General features: G+C 43.7%; 1 protein-coding gene across 1 annotated transcript in view; it reads right to left on the bottom strand.

The window, feature by feature from the left end:
• The window catches only part of LOC147730367 (NAD(+) hydrolase SARM1-like), a 200,787-nt gene extending 191,806 nt beyond the window's left edge, over positions 1 to 8,981 (bottom strand). Inside the window, exon 1 of the mRNA XM_086955172.1 lies at positions 8,397 to 8,981. Within this exon, the coding sequence (XP_086811298.1) occupies positions 8,397 to 8,851 (455 nt within the window). The 5' untranslated portion in view covers positions 8,852 to 8,981. The remainder of the gene's footprint in view (positions 1 to 8,396) is intronic.
• Positions 8,982 to 18,420: the final 9,439 nt, after the last annotated feature.

Genomic DNA, 18,420 nt, shown 5'->3' on the forward strand with positions numbered 1-18,420 from the left:
CATTTGGTCTAGTTCCTCTATATGATTACGTAATTTCTCAATGACTTGCAATATCGTTATAATGTACGGCAAAGAGTACTTTATCCCTTATATAATGCATGAGGCAGCCAGTGGGATTACCTGCAGGGCGGTGACGTGGGGAGGGGGAGGGCCAGGATGGGGGGTAGTAATGTATGGATTACAAGTTTTACAGGTAATTAAACATTTAAATAAATAAAACGAATTTTGTTGCGTGCACTGCATCGCATTTGGGGATGCAGTGCACTCAACGAAATTCTTTATTTTTTTCAATGTTTACTTACCTGGGAAGCACAGTAATCCATACATTACTACCCCCCCCCCCACCCTGCCCCTCCCCCTCCCCACATCACCGCCCTGCAGGTACTCCCACTGCAGGCCGCTGCTTGCTTGAGAGGATGGCGGGGTTGGAGTGAGGAGTTCTATATAAGGATAGCGGTGCAGCTTATGTCAATGTCTACTATCACTAGATGGATTTAGTCTATGTATGTCATGTAGTGATTTCAATTTGTATGTAGAGAACTGTTGGTACACAAACTTAGCTAGACAGCAACACACAACGTGATTTTAGGATCATTCGATGTGGCGGATCTTACAGAGAAGCAATGTAATGCTCTCTGTAGAGGTGAGTTTTAAGGCTTAGGTGATTTAGCTCCCACATTTCCAATGCAGTTGTACCCATTCAATCTGGAACCCTTCCTTTTGCTGGAGATCACAGCTTCACTTCCTATGCCTGCAGCGAAGACCACTGTCCAGGCTCTACTTGGACAGGGTGTGTGGGATCCCTCAACAGCCTATCACAAAGGTGTTGACATGCTGAGGGCGATTGCAGGTTCATCTTGACACTAGATCAGATAGGCTACATGACATGTCCATCTCAGAACAATCGATGGAAGGGGCCGAATCCTCCCGCTCCTTCGCAGCATCCTTTGCACCTTTTTTGCAGATAACGTAGAGTTGTCCATATTATCTTACGCGCATGTATTCTTTATAAGGGGTGCATGGAATGTTATGATTAAAAGCAGCCTAGATTAAAATACACTTTTAAAAATATATGATATTAATCGAAAATGATATACTTTTTATTACTTTGCTAGTTAAACGTCCATCAAAGCACATCCTGAATGGTAGCTGCTAAGCTATTACCTTGAAACGGTTCCTGCTGAATATTATACATTACGACTTTGTATTCCCAGACTTGACAACCATCGAGATGATTACTTAAATATTTGTCACTGAGGGGACATAGGTGATACACTCTAAAAGACATCTCGCCTCTGCTAAATACTAAACGAGGTGAGGGAAATAACAACCAGGTAAAGAGTGCATTAGTTGTATTTATTTATAATTTTTGTATAGGGCACACTATAGTGAGACTACTCTAACAGGTCCCAGAGTGGAGACATTGTACATCTTTGAAGGCAAGAGATTGAAATATCCAGTAACCAGACCATGAAGTATAAGCATTAAAGAAGCATTGGTAAATACAATAGGTTTCGCCTATGTGATTTATAATTTTTTGTTGTTGTTGTAATTTTTACCTTGGTGAACAGTTGTTCAATTTAAGTTACTGAAACTCTGAGATTCCGCTGCTGGGGATAACCTGCCTGATGTCATCTGCAGCACTATAATGTTGTGATGACATGATGACTTGTTTAAATTACATTTCTCTGAGGTAGATGGTGATGAGCACAAGATCATTCAACAGTGAGAGAGCAACAGGAACTGAGAAAAAAACAGAAGTGGAACCATACCAAATATTCTAAGTAACATTGATAAATATTTCTCTAAGTCATATAAAATATAACAAAATTTAAATTTAATTTGAAAGTCTGGTCTCCCACAGCCACTACAGAAAGTGATGTTACACAAACTCTAGCGATGAAAGTGTGAATGTTAGAACTAAACTCACGATTAAAGTAAATAAGGACAGCATGTAAACTCAAATGCACAGTTTAAAGACGCAAGGAAAGGGGAAAGGGGAAAGGACTTGTACTTCTCAGGGTCCTTTAGGAACTTTAAGGAAACTGAAAGCATATCGAATAGAGGCCTAAAGGTGGTTAGGACCCTTTAGCCTGGTGAAAACGCATATGCTATAGCAGAGTAACATAAAACCCTGTATCAATACCTTCGTTTACATCTGATATACTTACAACTGGAGACATATAGAGATCAAAATGTAGGGCCCGAGCACACAATAAAAGTAAGACAGATGTACACATAAGGGCACACGGTGTAATAATGATGGATGCACCACAGGAGAGGAGAAGTAGTGTGATAAACCAACGTGCACAAGATAATACAGTCTAGTCAAGGGTTACACAGGGCAACTGATGTAACAAGAGAAGCCACACAATGTGTACAAGATCACACACTTCGGCAAAGATTGGAATTGGGCCTCCTTATGCAGTAGTTTACATTACCCACTCTCCTCCTTGCAGTGGCAATAAAGCAACGTCTGTAAGGGGAAGAGTGATGGTTGAAGTGTGTGTGGTTTACGCAAGAGTAAAATCGGGTCTACCCATATGCTAAGCCCCAGGATTTGGTCATGCAAACATTTGCACACTAAAATTGTTGCAGCATGTGCATTAATCCATATATCTATAAGTTGTATGGGTTAGTATACAGGATATACCATGTTTTCTGGCGTACGTTGTCAAAGGGGATTGGTAAATGCTGGTAACATGAAACAAGTGTGTCCCACGTGAGCCTCGGCCAGCCCTCCCAAATGTTGCTGCGAGGCAAACCCGCCCTTGGCAGCATGTACAGCACAGTAATTTACTGGTGACAAGATGGTCTCTTTCAGTAAAATTCTGTCAGACCAGCATAATAGTGAGCACCCACTTGTATGCCCTGTTGAACCTCTCAAATGTGGGAACTGAGATACAAAGAGACACGGAGTGAAAGTGAGATCTGCAGATTACAGAATGTGATCATATCTGATTCGGGGTAACGGAGGTGCAGAGTGACTGGAGAAAGCGAGGTAGAGGCTCCAGTCTGTAAGAGCTTAACCAACTAGCACCTAATAATAATCACTGGAATAAACAAACCAACCCCCAGATTCATCAAGAACACATTTTGCAATTCCTTAATAGCGAAAAATACCGAATCGCTATTAAGGAATAGTAAAATGCTATTCATCAAGAAATTACTTAAAAAATAGCGATTTCTAATAATTCTTTAATTGCGACTCGCAAATTGCGAGTCGCAATTAAGCAATATCTCCCCATTCATTCCTATGGGCCTAGAGGCCCATAGGAATGAGTGGGAAGACCATCTCAATTTGCTAATCGCAATTAGCGATTCGCAAATTGAGATTGCGATTTCAAGGGTGCAGGGGTGTCCAAAGGACACCCTGTTGCACCCCTGAAATTGATGTGTGCACATATGTTGCGCACACTCATGCCCTTAGAGCATGTGTGTGCGCAAAAGGAAACTTTGAAAAATGCACTTTAGTGCATTTTTTTCGAAGTTTTTGCTATTTACCACGTAGTTAGACTTTGCGGTAAATAGCGGCCCCAGATTGCGAATTCGCAATTTAAAATGGTTCATGAATTGCATTTAAGGAATCTCAAATTGAGATTCCTTAAATGCAATTAATCGGAATTTAGCGATTTCTAGAATTGCGATTTTTGCATTTGGGATGATGAATCCCAAATGCGAAAACAGCGCTCGCAAAGGGCCAGATTCTCCAAATCTGGCCCTTTGCGAGGTGATTTTACTTTGATGAATCTGGCTGCAAGCTCCTTAAAAATGAGCTGGAAGCCTCTCGCGTTTGAACAGCCGAGAAGAAACAAACGATAAGCTGAAAATGGAATATCCCAAATCAATTTACTATGTATGTGCATGCAGTGTGTTTAGAGAAGACTGGATTTGTCCCTCATCCTTATTCTACATCTCAGTGGGGAAGCCACATTTGGATGAATAGTTGTGTGCTAATTTTAAAAGTTCATTGTAAGTAAAATAAAAGCCAGACAAAGGTGTTGTCCATAATTTTAATGGCAGAGCGTGCAACGTGAATGTGATGAAAATGAAAAACAGACCACGTTCGTATATTGCATGCCGACAGTGCAACACAACAGAATCTAAGAAGTGAAGTACTCCAAAAGTGTGAGCACTTGCATGTGGCAACAATAAACAACAAGATGGCTGACACTCCTTTGCAATGCACAATCAAAAAGCATTTCAATTATGCATATTAATTGAAATGTTTTTTGATTGTGCATTCCAAAGGAGTGTCAACCATCTTATACAGCGAGCTCAATGTCCATGGAGAGGAGAGATGGCGTGGTAGTAAGGGCTAGAGCTGCTGACCTTGATGCTGGGGAACCAGGTTCAAATCTCGGCGTGAAGCCAAAAATCCTGTTATTCTTGACAACCTAATTAATCTCTCTGTGAATGGGAATGCATCCTATTGTAATGCAACTTCTGTGTGAAGATAACATTTTTAAAAAACATGCACCCATGAAATGTGTGGAGCCACAGAAAGATTACGTAAAGGGCAGCGGACAAACAAAACAAGCGCTGTGCAGGCAAAACCTAAAAAAAAAAGAGTTCCACAAAAGCAGATGCAAACAGTACTTGGACCGTGGGATACTGGTAAGAGAAACACATGAGGAACAACAGGGATTAGTATGCTACAGTCAATAGAAAAGGAGGAAAAGTAAGTGGCAAGCACACCAAGCAGGGAAAAGTAACGTTCAGATTTATACTAAATACAATAGATTTCCCAAGCACAAAAAGGGCAAAACCCAAGAAGGCAGGTTTTAGCTCTCTTTCTGAACAGTTGGGCCTTCATTTATAAGAGTTTTGCATGTTATGCTACATGGCACAAAAGATTGCCTCAATATCCGTGCCATTGGAAGGGCCTAGATGCATAGAGCTAAATTATATTGCGTTGCAAGACTCCCCGTGCAATCTTTAATAAATGCTAGCTTAGATGAGATTTAACAGCGAGGTGAAGTAAAATCTACACGTAGACACGGGCTTATATATGAGCTCCTTGAACTGCCGGAACATCACTTTTTGTGACACTCCAGCAGCGCAGATTATTAAATCATATCTATGAGCCCACTCAAAGCCGCTATGAGTGGCTTTGGATGGCCTCATAGATATGAAGTAAGGAAAGACAGAGCAAATCACTGAGTTGCCGTTCTCTGTGCTCTGGAGACATTCCATTTGCATTGCAGCGGGTTTTCCCATGCACCACCCGTGGATTTTGACTCTGACCTAGATTTACAAGATCATGTATACCCGAGGAAGCGCCAAATCCTTACACCTCCCGAGGTGAGGTAAATTGAGGAGAAATATTTTTATTTGTCCTTATTTTTTCTGCTTTCTTCATGTGTTGCATTCTGTGGCACACATAGAAAGAGAAAAAACGCCTTTTAGGATTGTTTTTGCGCAGGAAGGTGCCCCTTTCTGCAAAAAAACAGCCCTACCGACAACAAAAGCACCCATGCAACATGGTGCAAGGGTGCCTGTGTTGGCTCTAGGCAGCAGAAATGGTGCTAGCACAGGGAGAAAATACCTGAATGCACTGTATTGCATAAATACAGTGCATTCCTGCCCTTTCACTTTGGCATAGGGCAGCGCAGCATGAGGACTTGCTGCAATGCCCTACTTCAAATCCCAGTAAATAAGGGTCCTAATGTTTAATATGTTGAAGGATAAGTGCCAGGACTCAATTTTTTTCATAAGCCTGCCACCATCACTGCTGACTGTCGGAGTTGCAGAATAGCAAGGTTGCTAGTTTTTATCCCACCACATTGCTTTATCGTCCACCATAAAAACTATTTGCCCATTTATCTCTCTCGTGCAGCTTCTTTTTCACCCTGGCACACAATAATTAGAGTGCAGCTCAATTTCAATAGGAGATGGCCATGTGAAGCTCCCTGCTTGGGTCAGCGTCTAGGACTGGGAAGCGCTTTGCTTGCCACTACTGCCCCTCTGTGTGCTAGTGGCACCATTATTGAAACAATCATTGGCAATGCCAAGAGGTCTGGCTTTTAACTGAAAGTACCTCTACAGTCGGTGATGAGTTTAGGAACTCAATAAGTCATGATACATGCATTCTATCATTCATCATTGCAGCCATGCCTCCATTCATCCACTAACTGTCTCATTATTGTATTAATGCACTTACCCAACCATAATAAAACATACAAACTCAACTAGCATATGGAACATAAATTAAAAGAATAAAAGTGGAAAAAAGAATACTTACTGCCACCTAAGTAGATGCTTGCAACACCAAAAATAAAATTAAGCCTAGCAGTTGCGGTCATCTTGCAATGTTTTTGTACCATTTCAAAAGTCTAAAGTTCCAACATAGCTGCCACATTTAGAAGCATCTTGTTGGGAATCATGGAGAAGTAAAAACAACAGTACACTATGTACAGAACCATTCCAAGATGGCTGCTCCGTAAACATAACACTGGGCTGCTATCTTCGAGTGCTAAAGTGTATTGTGTAACCCTGTTGTACCGATTCAAGGTGGGCAAAATAATGCTTCTAAACATGATAGCCATCTTGGGACTGTGAAAAATAATAAAGTATAAACAAAATCATTCCAAGATGTCTGCCCTGGTTACAACTAGTGGCCTCACAGCCAAAAACCGGAGCATTCTTCCCACATGCAAAAGGGTGCGCCTTCACTTCCACTCTAGGTTGAAGAGCCAGGCCACTCCACCAACGTTATCATGCAATTGGTTGTCTTCCTTCGCCACTGAGCAGGAAGCTTTTGCATTGTCCCAGGAGATTAAAGGACCGCTCCAGCCTCAGAGCAAAGAGCAAGAGCCCTGCATTAACCCCTAAGGAAGAAGTTGGCGCCAGACCCCAAAATAAAGAGACAGGACTCTGCAACAAACCCCAGAGTAAAAAGACTGGGTCCAGAGGCATCAGCCTCAGAGCAAGGAGACACAGCCCGATCCAACCACAAAGAATAAACAGACAGAGCCCAGATACGCCAGCCCAGAGCAAGGAAGCAGAGGCCTCATCCAACAAACCCCAGAACAAAAGGACTGAGTCCAGACAGGTAGACCTTGGAGCAAAGACCCCTAGTTCTGACCAAATCCTAGTACAAAATGTTAGAGTAGAGACACTGGCTCTGTCGTGTTGTGGTGTTGGTGTATCTATAATTCACCAACCGCAGAACAAGAAAACAGTGCTTTAATCTAACTCCAGGACAAGGAGGGAGAGCTCAGACACATCAATTTTATAGTAAGGAGTGCTAGCCCTAGTCCAACCCCAGAACATAGGGACAGAGAAGAGACACCAACCCCAGATCAAAACGACAGGGTCCGGATCCAACTCCAAATTTAAGAGAATGAGCCAGTCATATAAACCTTACAGCAAAGAATCTTAGCCCTGATCCAACCTCAGAACATATGAGCAGCTAGGGCCCTACGACAGCAGCCCCACAGAAAGGATTCCGAAGCAAGGATCCCTGATCTAATCAAGAGCAATGAACCAGATAGCTGATGCCTCAACCCAGAACAAAGAGTCAGAGCTCCCACCCAAAGCCAGAATACTCAGCCAATGTCCAGTCACATCAACCCTACAGTAAGAAGTCAGAGGCAGGGAGGGGGTGGGGGCTCTGCATCAATCCTAAAGCAAAGAAGTAAACCCAACCCCAGAGTAAAACCATTGGGTCCAGAGGCATCATCCCCAGAGCAAGGAGATGGAGCCTTGATCCAACCCCAGAAGAATCAATGTCAGACATATCAACCTTGGAGCAAGGAGCTATGGTTCTTAGCCAACCCTAAAACATAGGTCCAGTCCAAAGACACATCAAATGCAGAGCAATAAAAAGAGCCCTCATCCAACCAACCCCATAACAAAGTGCTAAAGCACATAGTAACCCACCGCAAAGAATCAGAAGTAAAAAAGCCCTGACCCAACTCCAGAACAATGAGCCAAATACTGGGTACATCAACCCGAAAACAAATAGCGGGGGCTCTCATCACAGAACATTGAACCAAAGCACATACACAACAACCCCAGAGCAAAAACAAGGCCCCCTATCTAGAACCTTAACAAAGAGTCAAAGGTAGCTTTCAGTTTCAGGGTGAAGAGACAGGCCCTTTCTACATAACCAGAGAAAGCCAAAGCCCACTTTCAGTCTATAGAAAAGATAGGAAGCAGTGCACGAACCCGAGCACAAAGTACATGCGCCTAAAGAAGCAGTCAGTCCTCACCAACTCACAACTCAAAAACTGTTTGCTGATGGCATAAGAAACCCTGTCTTGTCTGCTTTGACCACAACCCTACTGTGCTATTTTAAGCACGCGCACTGTGACAGTCAGCACTTCCTGTGAGCCTGCAGGCGCTAGTGCGCAGAACACACATGCTCTCGGAGCAGCGCTGGGCCGCCTCACCTGTTTTCTGCCACCAGAATCTGCTCCACGAGTTGGGATGCCTTGTACTTGATCTCCATCTCGTCCGACTGAAGCAACTTCAAGAGCAGGTCCAAGGCTCCCTCTAGGCGGATGGCATCGCAGAGCTCCTGTGCCACCTCCCTGCCCAGCCGCGGCATGGCCCAGGCCTCTTCCACCAGCTGGAAGATCTCCGAGATTCCCTTGCGGATATTCTTGGAGTCAACGGCCTGCTTCAGCTTGGAGATAACCATGTGCAGCTCGGGCAGGATGCGGTTCAAGGCCACCTGGACATCAGGGTTGGAACCAGGAGACACGTCTCGCCCTAGCGTCCCCGAGCCAGGCCCCTGCCACCAGCACATGTGGGCCATGTACCCGGGCACTGTCAGCCGGTCCTCTTCCGACATCGTGATATACCGGCAGAGTTGGTAAGCCGACACGAGGAGGGTGAGCACCATGTGCCCAGCTACAGGGGCATCTCAGGCTCAGCTGCTCCGGAAGACACCCGGCCCTCGGCGGCAGCTGCTCTCCTACAGCTACTGCGAGGGGGAAGCGATGAGGAAGCCGCAGAGAGTGGGTGGGCCCAGCGCACAGGAGGCACCTGACGGCACCCCTGCTACTTCCTATAAGCCAGCCAGGGTGGTTCAGCGTGGCCAGCGCACGACAAGGAGCACTGGGTCTGGTCACAGGAGTAAAATAAGCAAGAATGTGGTTGGAGAGAGCAGCAGTTGATGCGGTAGAGGGGTCATGTAAAGGTCACGATAGCGGGAGATCTGGTGTGGTAAGGAAGAAGGGTAAATTATGAGACAACGAACTTAGAATAAGGGGTAGGACATCCAGGGGCAACTTTAAACACACAGCTCAAATTGGGAGATTGAAGGGTCATTGGCTCAATTGATTATGTAAAAGGCAAGACGGCGGAGAATAACCGGCAACTGCGAGACGGTAAAACGGTGAAATACTGAAGGTGTGATGTGGACGCATGGGCGCTCCCTTCCCTCGCATAAGTTCACATCCAACGTTTTTGGTGCCTCTCCTCTTCTAACTGGCCCGGCTCCTCTTTGTCCGCTTCCCTCAGCCTCGTAGGTGCTGTTCTGCCTGCGTCCCCTCTTGTCGCAGATGCTAGTCCCGGTCAACTGTGGCCAGCTCCCGGGGAATCAATGTGTTTGTCCCGCTCTGTTTTCTTCCTTTCTTTCTCTAGTCCCGGTCTCGCTCCACCTGTCATTGGCGCCTCGCGCAACGCATCCTCCTCTCATCCTCAGCCGCATGGTGACGACACCTCCCAGCGGGCCGAGCTGTCTCCACAGCAACAGCATCAGCCAGCCAGTGATGGCGAAGCAGTGACGTCACGCGAGAGGACCGAGATCTACCAAGTCTGCCTAGAGAGAGGTGGAGCGGGCCATACCAAAAACGAGCTCATAGATTTAACAATGTAAGCGTGCCCCCCCCTGCTCTCAGAGCAGGAAAAATAAAATGATAACAGGTGTGCGAATACCCACAACAGAGCGCCCCATTCTGTCACCGTTCTTTACCAGGATCACCAAATGATTATTGGGAGTTGGGACTCAACTTCTTCAGTATTTGATTATCCTTTTACAAAACATTTTCAGGCGGCAATGATTTAGACTTAGTCTGAACAGGACTATTCTTCCATAATGCTCTGATTTTCTATTTAAGTTGCACACCCACAATTTTGACAATTTTCAGGGTTCACAATGGTGTACAATTTATTCCCAGTTACTCATGGGGTACATTGGAATGGGTATAAGATTCTGGCAATGCACGTTATTCCCCAATTTCAGCATGTGTCATCTACGCTATTTGCTCCTGGAATTTGTGCAATGTTTTGCCTGCCGCATTGCACGTACACAAATACCAGCGATTTATAATTCTTTTTAAGACGCTGTGCGCAAACTGGAGGGAAATTCATTTGGCGCCTTCGTTGCAGCTGGGGCAGCAGGGTGCTCCTTTTGTGTTCACACTCTCAGGCCTTGCCACATTACACTATAGGTGTGACTTGCCTCTGAACACAGACTCACCGGTATCATTTACAGCTTATCTCTCTCATGTAAGGCTAAGTTGTGCGTTGGGGAGTTGTTTGTGTGAGGTAGCAGGCAGGGCTTTAAGTGGGCCGGGTCTTGACAGTGCTCAGCACCAGCAGTTCTAAAAACCAGCTGCTGAGATGGGTCCCTATTGGCTCACATTTTTAGGTCGAGCCTTAGCACTGCATGCGCTGCACTGCGAGGCATGCTGTATTAAGGTAGGTACTTGAAGCTCTGCCCACACTCCGACCACATTTTTCATTGGCTTCTGTCATTGTTCACTGTAAACTGTGGCTGTTCATTGGTCAAAGGCTTAGCAGTCCCTCCTTAGTACCGCCTTGTCTCATTTTGTAACCTCCCATGGCAACACCCCATGTTACGTGTGTTATTGCTTGGTAGGCTTAATTACAGCCTCCAAGTTCTATTATCTGAAATAGCGTTGTCCTGCCAGCTTTTGCAGGCAGGACACGCCTCTCCTAAAACTTAAAAAAAAATTTATAGCACGCTTTTGCTATGAAATAGGTCTTGTATTTGCGAGAGTTTAAGCTATTGACATTGTAAATGACAATGCCTTTTATTTATCTGCTTTAAAAACAACACATAAATAAAAGGCATTTTCATTTACAATGTCAATAGCTCAAACTCTCATAAATGCAAGACCTGTTGCGTTGCAAATGCTTGTTTACCTCACCCTCAAGCAGAAAAAAATTAACTCTGCAGCAGTGCCACCCTTCATTGCCTTTGATGTAACTTCAAAGAGTCTCGTTATAGTTCTATCATATTCTCACCATTTCGGAACTGTATGCTATGCAATGAAGCCATAGCTGTTGCTTATTTATCCTATGCAACTAACATGCATTGACAAAGCCAATAGTACTGGCTTGTTGTAGGTGCAATTTTGCTTGTTGTATTATATATCTTCATGCAATGACAGAAGTTGGAAAATACAGTTTGGGCAGCACATTATGCTAAGTACAGATTATCAATTTAAGTGTTTTTAAGCCACGTCCTTAATTACATCGGCCACACCCCTTTGAGACCTGCCCAGTTTTTTCATCCTACTAAAAGCCGAGGTAGCAGGGGGTAAGAGGGAGATGGGAGGGCAAGGAAGGGGGTTTTGGGGTGTTAAAACAATGGTTGTGGCATGTTTATGATTGTAATCATTGACTCACTGGTGTCAAATGGCCGGGGTGCAGCTCCTAGTATGACCTTAATGCAGAGAGCTCCGTGCGCCCCTCTAATGATTGGCACTCTAGTCCCAACCAAGGACGGCTTCTCCGCTAAGGTGGAGGAGCGTCGTCCCACTGCTCTCAGAGCAGAAAAATTAAATGATAATAACCGGGGTGGGGCTAATGTCACTAGGGGAGGAGTGGTCTGAACACTCCAAGTGCGCCTGACTGCTTGGCCGGCCGTCTTGGCCCGGCCAAACAGTCATGTGCACTTTGCATGTTCCCCACTAGACTGCAATACGCAACCTGGTGGGAAACATGCTCAGGCCCCCAGTCTTCGTCTGAGCACCGATCCACAGCTCCCAGACCAATCACAAAGCTGCCGGCAGAAAAGGTAGTTGGTATTTATTCTTTTTTGTATTTTGTTCCCCCCCACTCCTTCTTCCCCGCCCCCCACCTTCATTCCCTGCTAGCTGTTACTGGGCCCAACCCCTCATACCAAAAGCCCTCACTGCCTCGTCACTACCCCTTCACTGTACCTATAACCGGGCCATGCCAATCAGTGGCAGCATCCTTGCACCATCTCTGCCGCCAATCAATACTCGATCACTGCCCTTCTTTCCGCATTTCTACATTCCGGTCTATAATCAATTACTGTTCTATTATTACCATGTCACTGCAATTCCGTGAATGTCCCACATCAGGCCCATCACTCCCACCAGTACTGCTGCCGCCACTTCCCCATCATTCTCCTAATCTTTGTGCCCATCATAGTCCTCGTCACTGATCTCCTATCTCTGTCCTTATTCTACTTCCCCTAATTTAGCCTTTAATATCAATGTCTTCAACAGCCCCATCACTGCCTTTCTCATTGCCTTTATCGTTACTGTCCCCCCACGTTTACATTTGCTGCCTTCATCTTTTTTGCCAGTAGTCCCCTTAGCTAACACCCCCGGATAACATACTCAATCTAACTGCACTGCTCCTGTCTCACCTTACCTAACCCTTCTACTACTACCTTTACCACCTACCTTCTCTTGGAGTCTGTATTTAATGTGAGGAGCCTTTCTTAACGACCAAAACGAGTAATTATCCCTTTGTTTCGACGCGCCTCATGGTGCCTTTTATACTTATCATAACGAATAACTGTTTGTAACTTTATATCTATTTAAATTAAACCTGTTATACTGTATAGCATTCTAACACCTTTGGGTAATGTCCGCGCTATATAAAAATACATTCATAAATATCTTTGTATCCAATACCACCTCATAAATGGTGCTCTTCACTGGCCCCACATAAGTTCCCTTACAGTTGTTCCCAACCACTTCCCCTACATCCTCCATGTCAGCAAGGTCCTACGCAGGGCTTTAAGTGGGATGAAAAAACTGGGGGGTCTCCCAAAGGGGCGTGGCCAGTGTAATTAGGGGCGTGGCTTTAAATCACTGACGCAAAAAAACTGTGCTTAGCATAGTGTGCCGCCCGACTTGTAATTTGCTGTTTCCGCCATTGCATCCAGATATTTGATACAAGTAACATCATACCTACAATAAGTAAGTAATATTGGCTTTGTCAATGGTTATTACTTGCAGAAGATAAATAAGCTGCAACTATAACTTGTATATAATATTGACAAAGCTTCCAATTAATCCTTGGTGACCCTACCACAATGTTGCTGCTCCTGAGTTTCAGAAAGAGAAGGGAAATCCAGAAAGAAAATGACTCTTAAAGGATTTCCCTTCCCCCACAACGCTCCCCTGGCATGACGTCATGCTGTAACTTCTCTACTACTGAGAAGTAGTAAAGTGTGAGCAGCGCACATCCTTGTGCTTGGTGCTGTCTCGAAACGGGTCTCTATCAGGCTTTGTTTTGAGCCATGGCACTTTTTTCCGGACTGCAGTGACAGCAAACAGCGGTCATTGCAGTCCGGGGAAAAAAACGGGCTGCCTGTGTCAGGGCTCAAAACAGAGCCCGATAGAGACCCGTTTCGAGGCCCCCAGAAAAAAACTGCCGGTGCTCAGACCCCTTGAGACCCGGCCCACTTAAAGCCCTGGTCCTACGTACGAAACTCATGCAATATAACCACATTACTCTCCTATCCATCTCCCCATCGATACAACCTAATTGCTTCCCCATCACTGCACCCCTTAACTGAGCTCCATACCACCTCCCTTAATAAACTGCAGCGATCTGCATACATTTTAAGTGTTGCTATTGTTCATATAAAGGGTATTTTTCTAAATATAACTTGTGATTTTAAGTGATTTAGTGCCATATGTAGGTAAATTTGCCATTACCGACCGGTATTTAGCTTTTTCCAAAGTAGGTGGCTGGATTTAAGGATTTGGTAATTTACCGATTCGGTAATTTAAGGAATCGGTAAATTACCGAATCCTTAAAAATACCGAATCAGTAAATTACCGAATGCTTAAATCCTATGTAGGGAGCACTCCAGTGAGTGCATTTTTGATTTAAGGATTCGTTATTTATCACCAACTACAAGTTGGTAGTAAATATCCGAAACCTTTAAAAAAGCAATGTTGTGCTTTTTTAAAAGTGCCATGTGGCAGACATACATGCCCATTAGGGCATGTATGTGTGACGATTCAGGGGTGCAACTGGGTGTCAATGTGACTCCCTGCCACCCTTGAATATGTTCCCACTATTACCAATTCAGTATTTACCGAATCGGTATTAGTGAATGGCTTCCCATTTATTCCTATGGTCCTCCAGGCCCATAGGAATGAATGGGAATTACCGAATCGGTAAATACCGAATCGGTAATACCGAATATTACTGAATCAGTAAAATGTACCAAATTTTTACCTACATACTATTTACCGATTCTTAAATACCGAATCAGTAACATTCCGTATTTAAGAATCGGGAAATAGAGAATACCTACATATGGCCCATAGATTTTTATTTTCTAGTAATTCATAGTGTCGTAGCAGGTTGTTTGGTTTATAGGGGGATAGAGTGGGAAGTTAGTTAGTTAATAATGAGTATGCATTATTTCATACATTATATTTAATTATATGTTTAATTTTAATTATGAAAATTACGTAAGATTTATTTATTTTCTTTATGTGTTATTTGCGGGCTGTTAGGTTTGTAGGGGTGTAGGGTGAGAAGTTAATTTAGTAAGGATTAACAATTAGTTATTCATTGTTAATTATTTAATTTATTTTAATGATGTAATTTATGGACTACATAATAATTTTTACTTACATTTTAGTTGTGGGCTACTAAGTTAATTAAATAATCATTAAAAATAATTTATACATTTTTAACTAATAGATTTTTTCATTGGATGACATATGGAATGCAGATTGTTTTACTGATATTTTAGTTGCGGGATGATAGGTCTGTGGGGGTATTGGGTAGGAAGTGAATTAATTATTAATTAATTAATTAATTAATTATTTGTAAATTAATTATTTATTTGAATTGTAAATGTTTAAATTATGCAATACTTATTTATTTTAAATATATTTTAGTTGCCAGCTGCTATGGTTGTAGGGGTTTAGGCTGGGAAGTTTTGTTTTTAAAAAAAATATTTTTATTAAAAAAAAATGGTGTTACAGCACAGCAAAAAATCCAATCTCCATACATTGAAATACTTTCAAGATCATATTTCTTAAGTTTTACTGTTACACCATAAACTATCTCATTTCCTGTATATAAAAATTCAACAGATAAGAAGGAAGGCATATAAAATGCAAACATAAAAGAAAAAAAGAAAGAAGACAAAAGAAAACACACGCCGGAAATATTAATAACCTACTGTACATTTTTAAAAGTTTCCTTGCACCTCTGGATGGGGTCCCAAATTTGCTTCCCAAGCAATTTGCCCTTCTCGCCTTTTCTTGCATAAATCCCCTTCTCTAGATTAAAGACAGCAAGAAGCCTAGCTATCCACTGGTGTAGCGTTCGGGGCGCTCTGTCTAACCATGCCTTTGCTATACACATTCGTAGGACAGACATAGCCATAAATAAGAACTGAACATGAGGCCCTTGTTCAGGCTCTCCATTAATCCCGAGTATAATCCATACCGGCGAAAGGGTAATCTTTATACCCAGAGACCTAACAATAAATGTTTCAATGGCTCTATGGAGTGTATACAACTGCGGGCAAGTAGCAAAGATATGGATTATATCTGCCTCCGAGGAGTCGCAGCGCAGGCAGGTAATACCTATGGTTCCTCCCCACTGAGCTATCATTACAGGTATATAGTATAAGGAATATATTGTCTTATAGTGCTGGGCCTGTAGCCCAGCTGAACATAGCATCGTCTGTCCCAGGTCTAATGAGTCCTGAAAGCAATCCTGCTCTATCCCCAGTTTCTCTGCCCATTTAGTACCGTATTTCCCCAGGTCGTCGGCCTTTGTTGCGGAGAGCTCTGAATAAAATCTGCGAATAGTACAATCTCCACCGCTTTCAATAACATAGAGAATCTTATTGTTACTGAACTCTGCCAACCCTCCCTGTTTTTTGTAAAGAAAACTCCAGACCTGTAAGTATTTGAAAAAGCTCCTTCTGTCAATCCCATATACCGCCTGTAACTCTGCAAACTGGAGTTGCCCATCCGGCCCTAACACATCTACTATTTTCAAAATTCCCTGCCTTCCCCACTTGGTCATGACTGAGTCCACAAATATTTCACCTGGAAGGGACACATTTTTAAACATGCGAGTGTATGCATTAAACCTTCCAAGACCAAATTTTTTCGAGAAGGCTGCCCATATCTTGTGAGCTGCCTGCAGCATCTTGAACCTCGTTCTTTTGTAATAGCTGGAATCCGCACAGTTAAAAAAGCAAATCCCTGCTTCTACACCCAGGAGCGTCGCGTATACATCGGTGGAGCTAGAATTTACTTTAGGGTCCCTGCTTCTCCACCTAGCAGCCCCTGCATGTACTGAAGAACGGCCGCCCAATAATACATTTTAAAATCCGGTACCGCCCAACCTCCTCTAGCCCTAGGAAGAGTCATGTACCGGAATGCCCTCCTAATTTTCCCGTGTGCCCATATAAATCTATTCATTATTTGTTCCAGTGTCAAAAACCTTTTGGCCTAAAAAAAAAGTGGGATTGCCCTGAATAAATAAAGAAACTTAGGCAGAATAATAATTTTAATCACATTCGTGCGCCCAACTAGTGACCAATGAAGGTTGTGTATCCTATCGAAATCTCGCTTGACATTAGTAATCAAAGGCTCAATGTTCCTGTCCACTGTCTTGTCGAGATCTGCTGAGATGCTAATCCCTAAGTATACAGCTGAACTAACCACCCGCTCATCATTACATACTACGCGGCTATTTTTTATTATCTGAGTTTTAGCCCTATTAAGCGCATATCCTAAAACGTGTCCAAACGCTTGAGCTTCTGCCTCCACCTCTTCAATAGCCCTGGCTAGCATCGAAGTGACTATTGCCACATTGTCTGCGTATGCAAATGTTTTGAATTTTCACCCTTGAGTTTTTAGAGGCAGACTCCTGTTTAATTCCATCCTACGTAGCAGTGGGTCGATATATAAAGTGAAAAGGAATGGCGAACACGGGCACCCCTGACTGGTCCCCCGCTTAATCTGGAAAGGCGCAGTGTACCCTTTATTAATTCTAAATCTGGCTGTGGGACCCCTATAAAGAGCTGTATTGCTCATATGTATCCCTCTCCTATACCACACCACCTCATGATCATCCAGAGGTAGTCCCAGGAGACCCTATTGAATGCCTTCTTTGCGTCTAGCAACAGGACGGCCATAGGGTCCCCTGAGACCTCCACTGCATCGAAGAGGGTAATAACTTGCTGTGTGTGTTGCGTTGTGCCCTTCCCTGGTAAAAAGCCATGATGGGTGGGGCTAACCTAACCCTCTATCAGCCAGAACTTTAGAGAAAATCTTTGCATCCACATTCATCAGAGTTATGGTACCCTGGTTCTGAAGACAGTTTGCCCTTTTTCAGGATTACTACTATGTCTGCCCCTGTCCAGGAACTTGGAATAGAATCTCCCCCTTGCGCTTGCAACATCGTGTCTCCCATATCCCTAATTAGAGCCCCTTGGAAGACCTTATACAATTCAACAGGTATCTGATGAGGGCCTGCCGCTTTACCTGATGGAAGACAAATTAATGCCCCAAGTATCCCGTCAAGGGTTATAGGGAGTTCTTGGGCCACCTTCTCTTCCTCAGGAAAAACAGGGGCTAGTGTATCCTTGAGATACTCCTGGATGGCTGTTAAATCCCCTGGCTGGTCCTCGTTATATAGTCTTGCATAGAATAACCTAAAGACCTCCCAAATTGCCCCAGGGACTGTTACTATGTCTCCTCTGCCATCTGACATATCCCTTATTTCCACTGCTGCAGCTTTCTGCCTTGTGCGAATTGCTAAAGTGTGCCCCACCCTCTCACTTAGTTTGTGGCATTGTTTTATCTTGATTAAAAAATTAGCTGCCGCCTTACTAGCAATGCCCTCAATAGCCTCTGCTTTACCCACAACAATTTTATGAAGAATTTTCTATATGGGCCTCCTCTGCAAAATTGCTGTATTCAACTCCTCCTCAGCTTCCGCCAGAGTCTTAATACATTTTTTCAATCTTGCATCTTTTTGTTTTTGTTTATGTATACTGTAGCTCAGAGTCTCCCCTCGTATACTTGTCTTAAATGCATCCCATGCAACACCGGAAGAAGTGTTTCTTCTGTTGATCTCCCAAAAAGCTATAATGCAATCATTCATGTCTTTAATGTAATTCTCATCCTTTAGCAATGCCCTTTCGAACATCCAGGTACTCTCCCACTTAGCTACCCTTCCGAGCTT

This window comes from Lissotriton vulgaris, chromosome 2_1 (assembly GCF_964263255.1).
Source record: "Lissotriton vulgaris chromosome 2_1, aLisVul1.2, whole genome shotgun sequence".
NCBI lineage: Eukaryota > Metazoa > Chordata > Amphibia > Caudata > Salamandridae > Lissotriton > Lissotriton vulgaris.